This window comes from Dendrobates tinctorius, unplaced genomic scaffold, assembly GCF_039654945.1.
Source record: "Dendrobates tinctorius isolate UK_male_01 unplaced genomic scaffold, ASM3965494v1 ptg000151l, whole genome shotgun sequence".
NCBI classification, from domain to species: domain Eukaryota; kingdom Metazoa; phylum Chordata; class Amphibia; order Anura; family Dendrobatidae; genus Dendrobates; species Dendrobates tinctorius.
In genome coordinates this window covers 19,058,471-19,071,288 of record NW_027361818.1, presented here as the reverse complement: position 1 = coordinate 19,071,288, position 12,818 = coordinate 19,058,471, and the positions used below count along the sequence as shown (strand labels likewise).

The window sequence follows — 12,818 nt, the reverse complement described above, 5'->3', positions numbered from 1 at the left end:
TGCTCCTATCACCAAAATGTACCTTTCAGATTATCCCTCAAGTACCCTCACTAGTCTTCCCTTCTTTTGAGGTCCATGCCGTCAGACTCTACACCCCCTTCTCCATGTAAATGGCGGTGGTATATTGTCCTCCCAGCCCCTCCCATCAGTTCCTGGATCATTTTGCCACTTGGCTTCCACATTTTCTCTCCTGTGACATCCCTACCTTCATCATGGGCGATTTCAACATCCCCATTGCTCTTCCACTCTCTGCTACTCACCTTTTATCTCTAACCTCCTCATTTGGCCTTTTGCAGCTTACTAATTCTCCAACGCATGAAGACGGAAACTCCCTCAACTTGGTTTTCTCTCGGCTTTGTGCAGTGGATGATTTTGCAAACTCCCCTCTCCCGCTCTCTGACCACAACCTTCTTTCGTTCGCTATCAAGAACTGCCAGGCTGCTCAGGTCACCCCCACTGCCCATATTTATAGAAACATACAGGCCATTAACACCCAGAAACTTATGAAGAACTTGCAGTCTTCACTGGCCCTTATCTCCTCCCTTTCATGTCCTGATTCTGCATTGAAGCATTACAATGAAACACTTCAAAGTGCCCTGGATGAATTTGCTCCTCCTATACATAGAATACCACAACACAGATGGCGACAACCCTGTCACACCCTGCAAACACGTTTCCTGCAGCGGTGCTCCTGGTGCGCCGAACGTCTGTGGAGAAAATCCAACCTACCCGAAGATTTCATCCATTATTAGTTTATGCTTCAAACACACAACACTGCCCTTCACCTCTCAAAACAAACCTACTTCAACACCCTCATCACTTCACTGTCCAATAACCCTAAACGTCTCTTTGACACTTTTCATTCTCTACTCAACCCAAGAGTGCAGGCCCCTACCACGGAGCTTCAAGCTGACGATCTGGCCAATTACTTCAAAGAAAAAATTGACCAGATACGACAGGAAAATATCTCCCAATCACCTCATACCATGCACTGTCCTCCCTCCCCCACTGCATCTGGCTCACGCTCTGATTTTGAACCAGTCACAGAAGAAGAAGTAAGCAGGCTCCTTGCATCTTCTCGCCCAACCACTTGCACCAGTGACCCATTTCCGTCACATCTACTCCAGCCCCTTTCCCCTGCTGTCACCCCTCACCTAACTAAAATATTTAATCTCTCTCTCTCTTCTGGTATCTTTCCCTCCTCATTTAAGCATGCCATCATACATCCACTACTTATAAAACCATCCCTCGACCAAAACTGTGCTGCTAACTAAAGACTTGTCTCTAATCTTCCCTTCATCTCTAAACTCCTGGAACGCTTGGTCCACTCCCATCTTATCCGCTATCTCTCAGAAAACTCTCTTCTCAACCCTCTCCAATCCAGTTTCCGCTCTTTACACTATACTGAAACTGCCCTCACTAAAGTCTCTAATGATCTACTAACAGCTAAATCAAATGGTCATTACTCCATGCTAATTCTCTTGGATCTCTCTGCAGCATTCGACACTGTGGATCATCAGCTCCTCCTCACTATGCTCCGTTCCAATGGCCTCAAGGACACCGTTCTCTCCTGGTTCTCCTCCCATCTCTCTGACCGCTCCTTTACTGTATCTTTTGCTGGCTCCTCCTCCTCTCATCTTCCCCTTACTGTTGGGGTTCCTCAAGGATCAGTCCTAGGCCCCCTCCTCTTCTCTTTGTATACTGCCCCTATTGGTCAAACAATCAGTAGATTTGGTTTCCAGAACCATCTCTATTCTGACGACACCCAATTATATGCTTCTTCTCCGGACCTCACGCCAGCCTTTCTAGAATACACCGGCAATTGTCTAAACGCTGTGTCTAATATCATGTCCTCACTATATCTGAAACTGAACCTGTCAAAGACTGAGCTCCTTGTGTTTCCTCCCACTACTAATGTACCTATACCCGACATTGCCATTTCCGTGCGTGGTTCTACTATTACTCCCCAGCAACAAGCCCGCTGTCTTGGGGTCATACTTGACTCCGAGCTTTCATTTGTCCCCCACATCCGATCACTGGCTCTCTCTTGTTATCTGCACCTCAAAAACATTTCTAGAATTCAACCTTTTCTTACTTTTGACTCTGCAAAAACTCTTACTGTTTCTCTTATTCATTCTCGTCTCAACTATTGTAACTCCCTTCTAATCGGTCTCCCTCTTACCAAACTCCCCCCCTCCAATCTGTCTTGAATGCTGCTGCCAGGATCATATTCCTCGCCAATCGTTACACCGATGCCTCTACCTTGTGCCAGTCATTACACTGGCTACCCATCCACTCCAGAATACAGTACAAACTTATTACCCTCACCCACAAAGCTCTTCATGGCTCAGCACCACCCTACATCTCCTCCCTTGTTTCAGTATACCATCCTACCCGTGCCCTCCGTTCTGCTGATAACCTGAGGTTAGCATCCTCAATAATCAGTACCTCCCACTCCCGTCTCCAAGACTATACACGTGCTGCACCAATTCTTTGGAATGCACTTCCCAGGTCAATACAATTAGTCCCCAATCCCCACAATTTTAAGCGTGCCCTGAAAACTCATTTATTCAGACTGGCCTATCGCCTCAACACATTAACCTAATCTATCCCTATGTGGCACAGCCAAAAGTTTTTTACCATAACCAGGTTCCCCACATCATGTTCCCACATGCTTTATGCATCCATTAGCCCTCTGCATCTGTACTGTTACACACTTAACATTATGGCTGGTCCATACAATCAGGGCAACTGTTACCACCCACCTTTCGTGTCTACCTCTTTCCTCACAGACTGTAAGCTTGCGAGCAGGGCCCTCCTTCCTCTTGGTATCTGTTATGATCTATGTGATTATTGTTATGCTGTAATGTATATTGCCTGTACAAGTCCCCTCTGAAATGTAAAGTGCTGCGGAATATGTCGGCGCTATAGAAATAAAATTTATTATTATTATTATTATTATTATTATTATTATTATAATGTGCGGACTTTACATCTTGTTGATGCCATTAACCTGCTGATAAGTAAAAGTAGATGTTACTGCAATTAGTTGAATAGCAAATGTTGAAATGTGTGGCTCAGTGAGATTGGATAGGTTTAGTACCGTGTTGTAATTATGTTATTCAGTCCTACTCATTGCCCCAGCGCTTCCTCAAATTCCTGCAATACTTCTTATAAGACCTCCTTCACACATCCTGGTGATTCCTGTAAAAGAAAAAACAGTGCTGGGGAGATCTATGGTCCGTGTTCTGGTCTACATACAGTATGTGACATCTGGGTGCAGTCCATTTGCAATCCGTGTGTCTATGTTTGCTGTCCATATGAGAGGCGCCTGGATCCTCCCTCTGCACGGGATGGAACCCAAGCCTTCTCTTCTCCCGCAGTCTCCCATTCAGTCTCAACGCAGTGAATGCTGCTCGGCAGAGGCGTCGGTCTCAGCGTCTTGCTCAGAGTCGGGCTCACTCCTGCCTCTCCAGGTTCACCTATAGTAACTGGCAATACTCAGCGGCAAGCAGTCACTCCTGAGGCTAAGTCCAGGATTCGCCTTACTGAGCATGCTCGTGAGGTGGCGACCTCCCATCGGTTGTCGGTCGTCAGCTGCTCAGGTCCTGCGGCGAGTCCGGATTGGAGAGAGAGGAAGGTCCTTTCTGACTGGCCTTAAAAGGATCCCTGAGGCACCCGTCGGTGCACTATGATCACATTCATATTTGGGTCGTGTGTGTCGGGCTTCAGCTCTGCCTCTAATGACCTGTGTCTGTGAGCGTGTGCTGTGAGTGTATGCGTTAGTTGTTACTGGTGAGGCAGGTTATCCTCTACACAGGGCACAGTCTGGCCACGTGTCTTAGCATACATCAGTTATTAGACAGGGCACGGTCAGGCCACGTGCTGGTGCACGTTCCAGTTAGTTCACAGGGCACAGCCTAGCCACACGCTGTGGCACACACCTGTTAGCACGTGCTGTACATTGAGCACAGTATATCCACGTATTCTGGCACATTTCTTCTTTACCGCTCTGTGGAGTATCAGGGCAGGTTCTTTATGTTCAGTTCACACCATGTGATGTTTAACGCAGTATGCTTTGCCTTAGGTGCTCTGTAGCATTGTACCGCTCTTATGAGGAACAGAGCGCGTCCCTTTGCGTTCCGTTCTCACTGTGCGTTTTTGTGAACGCTTGCCGTGCAGCGCCTCCATTGTTCTCATTCGCTGCAGTTTTACACCTCTGCACGGTGGACGCAGGGTTGCAAACGCACTTCATCATAATATTTTTTTTAGTGCGTTCCACCAACACTAACACCGTGTGTCCATGTGTCACATCCGTGTGACAGGTACTGGTGCCTGGGAAGAAGGAGTACAGTTCGCACCGATCCCAGGAGTCAGCAGCTGATGAAGACTGCTCACATCATTGTCTTCTGCTCGCATTGAGATCAGTGCAACCAGGAGATAATGATGATAGATTCAGACCCTGTTGTGTACCTCCTGTGTAAAATATATAGTTAAATAGAAAAATGGTGGGGGCTCCCACACATTTCTCATAACCAGCAGAGGGAAAGCCCACAGCTGGGAACTTATGTTAATAACCTGGACAAGGGACAATATTCTATAAGGTTTCCAAGCTATTAATAACAGCTCACAGATGTTTGCTCAGTATTTCCTGGTAAATTTATGAGAGGACCCCAGAATAAATAACATACGGTCCTCCTATAAATTCAAACCTGCAAAGGCTAAACAGACAGCTGTGGCTTGATATTAGTAGCCTGGGAAGATGTCAGAGATATTGCCCCCCCAAGCTAACATCAGCCCTCAGCCACCCCAGAAATGGCACATCCATAAGATTCACAAAATCTCGCGCTTATCCTCACCCTTCCCACTTTCCCTGTGGTAGTAGCAAGTGGGGTAATAAGATTGGGTGGTTGACGTCACCTTTGTATTTTCAGATGACATCAAGCCCAGCAGTTAGTAATGGAGAGGTGTGTATCAGATGCCTCTCCATTACTAACCCCATATTCATATTGTAAATGAGGAGCCAGCAAGATTAAAGTCCTTTATTTGAATGAATACAAAACACCCTGTTTAACACATGTATTTAAAAATAAAAAAAACACATTTATAAAAATTCCCAACCGTCCCGGATTTGGCGACACTGTCCCGTTTTTGATTGCATGTCCCGCTCTCCCGGGCGTGAGCTTATTTGTCCCGCATTGCACTGAGCCGCACGCCCCCCCATGCACTGACCACATCCTCCCAGACAGACCACCGGCCACTGCAGCCCCACAGTGATGAATCCCAGCAATGACATCGTCGATCGCTGGGCTGTTCAGTGCGCACAGGACCTGTGATGAGGTCACATGAGGGGAGGAGTCAGAGGGGTAATATGATCAAAGGCCTTTGTCCGAGCCCTCTGATCATGTGACCCCTGACTCCTCCCCTCCTGTGACTTCATCACAGGTTCTGTGTGCACAGCCCTCAGTGTCTGCAGGACTCTGCTGTTCTGGTTGTCATGGTGCTGGATGAGGGAAACTTTATGTGTGGGGTCAGGAGGGGTTTTCAGTGTGGATGTAGCAGAGCTGCACGTGTACAAGGTGGACGGAGCTGAGCCGTGTGTGTACGAGGTTTACGGAGCAGAGCCGCGTGTGTACGAGGTGTACGGAGTGGAGCCGTGAGTAAGGTGTACAGAGCAGAGTCGCACTTGTACGAGGTGTACGGAGCAGAGCCGAGCGTGTACGAGGTGTACGGAGCAGAGCCGCACATGTACGAGATGTATGGAGCAGAGCCGTGTGTGTACGAGGTGTACGGAGCAGAGCCGCACGTGTACAAGGTGTACAGAGCAGAGCCGCGGGTGTACGAGGTGTACGGAGCAGAGCCACGCGTGTACGAGGTGTACGGAGCAGAGCGCACATGTACGAGATGTATGGAGCAGAGCCGTGTGTGTACGAGGTGTACGGAGCAGAGCCACGCGTGTACAAGGTGTACAGAGCAGAGCCGTGTGTGTACGAGGTGTACGGAGCAGAGCCACGTGTGTTCGAGGTGTACGGAACAGAGCCACGCGTGTACGAGGTGTACGGAGCAGAGCCGCACATGTACGAGATGTATGGAGCAGAGCCATGTGTGTACGAGGTGTACGGAGCAGAGCCACACATGTACAAGGTGTACAGAGCAGAGCCACACATGTACGAGGTGTACGGAGCAGAGCCACGCGTGTACGAGGTGTACGGAGCAGAGCCGCGCGTGTTCGAGGTGTACGGAGCAGAGCCGCATGTGAATGAGGTAAATGGAGCAGAGCCACGCGTGTATGAGATGAACGGACCAGAGCCGCATGATTACAAGGTGTATGGAGCAGAGCCGTGTGTGTAGGAGGTGTACAGAGCAGAGCTGCGCGTGTGCGAGGTGTACGGAGCGGAGCCGTGTGTGTACAACATGTACAGAGTGGATCCGTGTGTATGAGGTGTACAAAGCAGAGCCACGCATGTACGAGGTGTACGGAGTGGAGCCGCGCATGTACGTGGTGTACGGAGCGGAGCCACGTGTGTACGAGATGTACGGAGCAGACTCGCTTGTGTACGAGGTGTACATAGCGGAGCCATGTGTGTTTGAGATGTACGGAGCAGAGCCGTACATGTACAAGGTGTACGGAGCAGAGCCACATGTTTACGAGGTGTACGGAGCGGAGCCGTATGTGTACGACGTGTACAGAGCAGAGCCACGTGTGTGCAAAGTGTACAGAGTGGAGCTACATGTATACGAGGTGTACAGAGCAGAGCTGCTTGTGTACGAGGTGTGCGGAGCTGCATGTGTATGGAGCTGCGCGTGTACGAGGTGCACGGAGCGGAGCTGTGCGTGTACGAGGTACACAGAGCGGAGCCGCGCATGTACGAGGTGTACGGAGCGGAGCCACGTGTGTACGAGGTGTATGGAGCAGAGTCTCTTGTGTATGAGGTGTACGGAGAGGAGCCATGTGTGTACGAGGTGTACGGAGCAAAGCCACACATGTACAAGGTGTACAGAGCATAGCCACACGTTTACGAGATGTACGTAGCAGAGCCGTGTGTGTACGACATGTACAGAGCGGATCCGTGTGTATGAGGTGTACAGAGCAGAGCCTCATTTGTGCGAGGTGTACAGAGCGGAGCTACATGTGTACGAGGTGTACGGAGCAGAGCCGCTTGTGTATGAGGTGTACGGAGAGGAGCCGTGTGTGTACGATGTGTACGGAGTGGAGCCGTGTGTGTATGAGGTGTACGGAGAGGAGCCGTGTGTGTACGATGTGTACGGAGTGGAGCCATGTGTGTACGAGGTGTACGGAGCGGAGCCGCGTGTGCACGAGGTTTGCGGAGCGGAGCTGCATGTGTACGGAGCGGAGCCGAGTGTGCACAAGGTGTGCAAAGCTGCATGTGTACGGAGCAGAGCCGCCTGTATTCGAGGTGTACGGAGCGGAGCCGCGTTTGTAGTAGGTTTACGGAGTGGAGCTATGTGTGCAAGGTGTACGCAGTGGAACTCTGTGTGTTCGAGGCATAAAAAGCGGAACCGTGTGTGTGTGAGGTGTCCCAGATCCAGCGGACAGTCCCGATTTTGAGAGTCTGCCCAGGCCGGGTGTTTACATTTCCCATGGACACAGGAGTACACGGCGGAGCCCCAAAGAGCAATTTAAAATTCACACGTGACGTTCCACCGGAAGCGACGTGCTAGAAGCTGACCGGAAATGAGGTAATTTCGGGAGGAGATTGTGACTGAACCATGGAGGCACTTAAGGGAATGCTTTAGATCCATCACCGTGTCCTCCTCTGATAGCTCAGACAGCGGGATCACCTCAGACTCAGGGATGCCAGCCATGTGAGCGGATCATAATATGTCCTGCACTGGGAGGCTCAGGTGGGCATTACAATGGGAGCCGTGCTGCTATAGTATCTTTATAGAATCCTTCTTTCTCTCTCTAATCTTTCTTTCTTTCCTCTCTTCCTTTCTCTCTCCCTCTGTTCTTTCTTTCTCTCTGTTCTTTCTTTCCCCTCTTCCTTTCTCTCTCTGTTCTTTCTTTTGCTCTGCTCTTTCTTTCCCCTCTTTCTTTCTCTGTTCTTTCTTTCTTTCCCCTCTTTCTTTCTCTCTCTAATCTTTCTTTCTCTCTCTCTCTCTGTTCTTTCTTTCTCTATCTGTTCTTTCCTCTCTCTGTTCTTTCTTTCTCTCTGTTCTTTCGCTCTCTGCTCTCTTTCTTTTTCTTTCTCTTTCTGTTCTATCTTTACCATCTTTCTTTCCCCTCTCTCTCTCTGTTCTTTCTTTCTTTCCCCTCTTTCTCTCAGTTCTTTCCTTCTTTCCTCTCTTTCTTTCATTTTCTTTCTTTCTCTCTCTGTTCTTTCTTTCCCCTCTTTCTTTTTTTCCTCTCTCTCTGTTCTTTTTTTCTGTCCACTTTTTCTCTCCCTGTTCTTTTTCTTTCTTTCTTCTTTCTTTGTCCGTTCTTTCTTTCCCTCTCTGTTCTCTCTTTGTTCTTTCTTTCTTTCCCCTCTTTTTTATCTTTCTATGTTCTTTCTTTCCTTCCCCTCTTTCTCTCTCTTATCTTTTTCTTTCTTTCTTTCTTTCTTTCTTTCATTCTTTCTTTCTTTCTTTCTCTCTCTAATCTTTCTTACTTTCTCCCTCTGTTCTTCCTTTCTTTCTCTCTGTTCTTTCTTTCCCTCTCTGTTCTCTTTCTTTCCCCTTTCTTTCTTTATTTCTTTCTTTCTCTCTGTTCTTTCTTTCTTTCCCCTCTTTCTTTCTCTCTCTCTCTGTTCTTTTTTCTTTCTCTCTCTGTTCTTTCTTTCTTTCCACACTTTCTCTCTCTGTTCTTTCTTTCTCTCTCTGTTATTTCTTTTGTGTTTGAAATCGCATGCGTTTTAAGAGTTAACATGGCTAGAAACTGGCTAAAACACATTTGCCTAAAAAACGCAAACACATGCAAAATGCATGATACATTTTTTGTATGCGTTTCTATTATGCATGAAGCGCAGCGCTAAAAAACGCTAAAGTGAAAGTAGCCTTAGTACTGCAGCCTCTTGTGCTCAGTAAGCGAATTACATGTTATACCCAGTAACTGATGTTAGCACCTAAGTTGGGGTATGGCAAGTGACAGCTTCTATTCTAAAGTCTAAAGCGATAAAGCCATTACTCTGTGAACTTTGTGTTCCTTCTCAATCTCTTGAAGTATGCATATTACCTTATTGTGACAACATTTTTTATTTCTTTTAAAGTAAAACATGTCGGATCTTTACATTGAATACAAGGGAGCCCTTTTCCCTAAGATATCAATGTCTAAGGAAGTTCTGGAGTTTGTGGAAAATGAATTTCAAGTTAGAGATGATGACATCTATAATATAACATATCCAAAATCAGGTAAAGGATTATTAAAGTCAAAGATTAAATACAAATCATTTCGTAATACGGTTCTTCTGCATTGTCAGTGTTTCTTTCACACTTTCTCTTTATGTTTTCTCTTTTTCTTATACTATATTTCATATACAAAGTAAAGAATTGTATTTAACTTACAAGCTAATGTGTGTTTCTGACTTTGACAACAGTTCCACAAATATTTAAAACTAGTGTCAGACTGGATTGACGAAGGCCCACCAATAACATTGACTATTTGGCTCCACTGCTCAGCTACGTGCAAAATTGACCTGACCCTAGCACGCAAACTTACTTTTGCTTCTATATAATATTAATTTGGCCGCCTGTTTACTGAATGATTAGATGATGTCTTTTTTTCTAAAAATAGTTAATCAAGTGCTCATCAGCATTACTTCAGTGCGGCCTACCAGAGAATTATCCTGTTTCGCTGCCGGCCAGTTCTCGTCTGTTTAAAACCGTTGGCTTGTGGAATAAATATTGGTGCCTAACTTGGAGGCTTCAAATGGAGAGATTATGAATATGAGACAGCAACATGAGAAAAACAGTGCTGACATGTGTGTAAAATTAACTCTATTAACCTGTGTGTAAATATTTTTGAAAGCCAAGCCAATGCAACTCATCACCCCAAGAACACCATCTCCACAATGAAACATGGTGGTGTCAGCATCATGCTGTGGGGATGTTTTCAAGCAGCAGGGACAGGGAACATGGTCTGCATCAAGAACAAAATTGATGCTGCGAAATACATGTACATTCTTGAGCAAAACCTGTTTCAGTCTGTCAGTGATTTTAAAATGGGACGGAGGTTCACCTTCCAACAAAACAATGACCCAAAGTATACTGCTAAAGCAACACTATGTGGCGTCCATCTGCGAGTCTGGGCTGCAGTAAGACAGCATCCCGATACCCTTTACTCCTATACAGGGATCTGGATTTACAGCAGAGCCCAGGAGGTAGCTGGTAGGTAGGTAGGGGTTAAAAAACGGGACCAAAAGCGTAGTCCGGAATCCAAGTCTAAACCAGGCGGGCAGCAGAGGTACAAAAATGGCAGACAGCAGCAGAGTCACATCCAGGCCAAGGTCAGAGTCATAAACCGGGAGGGAGGCAGAGGTACATAATCATTAGGCAGTCACAGCATCAAAAACCAGGCCAAGGTCAGAGTCGTAAACCAGGAGGGCGGCAGAGGTACAAAATCGTCAGGCATGAGCAGAGTCAGAAATCCAGGCAAAGGTCTGAATCAAAGATAGCAATAACAAACTAGCACACTTGGGAAACCAAGACTATATCTGGCGGCCTGCAAGACCAGCCCCAAGATATTTGAGGGATCAGATCATCCCTCACAGGTTCACGGTCTGACGACGTCATTAGGACCGCCCCCAGGACTAGGCCAGATGGTGATGCACCAACCCCTTCGTGACCGACAGAGGAGCGCAGCCTGTGGCCGCCAGATGCCTGAGGAGGAGCCTCCTCCCTGATAGCAGTACCCACGGGTGGATCACGGCGCCTCCCAGTGGCCGAGGCAGGAACAGCCGTCCCCGAGTTTGAAAAATCTCAGTAGCAAGATGTGGAAGGTTCATGGAGACTTATCCATAAGGACTTGCAGCTGTAATTGCCGCAAAAGGAGGTTCTGCAAAGTACTGGCTTTAGGGGGGTAAATGGTTAATCACATTGAAGTTTTCATATATTTTATCCTATTTGTTGTTTGCTTCACAATAAAAAGAAAACCAAATATTCAAAGTTGTAGGCATGCTCTTGACGTGATACAAACCCTTAAAAAAATGGTTGTGAGGTGGGAAAACACAAAACAAATACTAAGGGGTGAATACTTTTGCAAGCCTCTGTATCTATACTATTTACTACCTATATATTTTAGATCTTTCTATCATCTTTGTATCTAAATCTTTATATAAGACTGCTTTATTTTTGTCAACTAGCTATTAAGTTATAGTACATAAAAGATGATGATAAAAATGCATTGCTTACGGATTGCATATGAATCCGAGACGAGAAAATAATCGCACACTCACATTGTACTCACATGACAAAAGGTGAACCGTATGGATTTCACTAGTTCAACTTTTCAGGATTAGAATGGGACGGATTTTTTCAGACGCTAGTGTGAACGAACCATAAAAGTCAGGATCGTTGTATAAGGTTTTGAGTTTGTCTCAGCTCCAGTCATTCTGTTTCTAATAAAGCTTTTGATGTCAATAATCCTTGTACATTCTCAATAAAAAAATGACAACCACAGATGGTTTACAAGTAAGAAGATGCTTTTCTGAGTTCAAATTGGCTTCTTCCACATATCTTATTTGTAGTTGTGTTTTCTTTTACTCTAATTTATTGTGTCATTTAATATATATGTTTGCATGTGTCATGTAAGATGTATTCAGTTCTGGCACCATACATTTAACTGTCTTGTCGTTAGGCGTCGAGTTTCCCCCACTGCAAAGGGGGAATCTCAAGCCATATTCTCTGCGGTCTCCCATCCTTCTTCAGCTGCAGAGGTTCCTGCTCAGCAGAGATGTCGGTCCAGTGACTTGCCCAGGTTAATGCTATGCATCTCGTTGCTGCTGCTGTCGCTCCAGTCTCAGCTTTAGCATCATGCATTAGTCAGCAGCGAGCAGACGCTCCTGGGACTAAGTCCTGCTTTTCTCCATCTGAGCATGCCCGTGAGACTACCGCTCATTGGTGGTCGGAGGTCACATGCTCAGGTCCTTAAGCAGCTCATATTGGGCCATAAGGAAGGTCCTGGAAGGCTGCGCCTATAAAAGGAACTCACGGCCACACGGCCGTGCGCTAGTATAGACCATGTGGAGTGAGTGTTGTATGCACATATGAATATCTCTGGTGAATGACTCATAAAGAAACCCCTACCTTTGTACGCATGTGTTGGCAGCCTTGCCTGTTAGCACCCAGGCTGAGGTGCAGGTAGGAGGCAGAGTCAGAGCCTGGCATCAGCGCCAACTGGTGCAGCTACTTTGTCCACTACCACGCCTGTTCCTACATTATCCCACCTCCCGCTGCCAGATAAGTTTTCTGGTGATAGCCAGCCATGTAGGGGATTTGTGAGCCAGTGTGCAATACACCTTGAGCTCCTGGCTGCACATTTCCCCTCAGAGCGGGCCAAGGTGGGATTCATAATATCACTCCTGTCAGACAGGGCATTGGAGTGGGCTGCGCCACTGTTGAAGCATGACGATCATGTGGTGCAGAGTGCTCTGTGGTTCCTGAGCATTCTGAAAGAGGTCTTTTTGGGACCTTAAGTCACCCATAATACGGCGCTCTAACTGCTGGCATCGACACAGGGCTCGTCCATGGTCAGCCATTTTACCGTCCACTTCCGGACTCTAGCGTCTGAGCTGGAGTGGCCGGATAAAGTCCTCATTCCTGTTTTTTGGAGGAGACTGGCTGACCATGTGAAGGATGCCCTGGCCACTAGGGAGTTTCCT

The 12,818-nt window shown here is 46.9% G+C and overlaps 1 protein-coding gene across 2 annotated transcripts in view; it reads left to right on the top strand.

Moving 5' to 3' along the window:
• Positions 1-12,818, top strand: part of LOC141050265 (sulfotransferase 2B1-like) — a 207,932-nt gene that overhangs the window by 106,003 nt on the left and 89,111 nt on the right. The window contains exon 2 of one of the 2 annotated variants that reach the window (XM_073547148.1): positions 9,210-9,351. The exons of the other annotated variant lie outside the window; for it this stretch is intronic. Coding sequence (XP_073403249.1) covers positions 9,216-9,351 — 136 coding nt within the window. The 5' untranslated portion in view covers positions 9,210-9,215. The remainder of the gene's footprint in view (positions 1-9,209; positions 9,352-12,818) is intronic. 2 annotated transcript variants of the gene reach the window in all.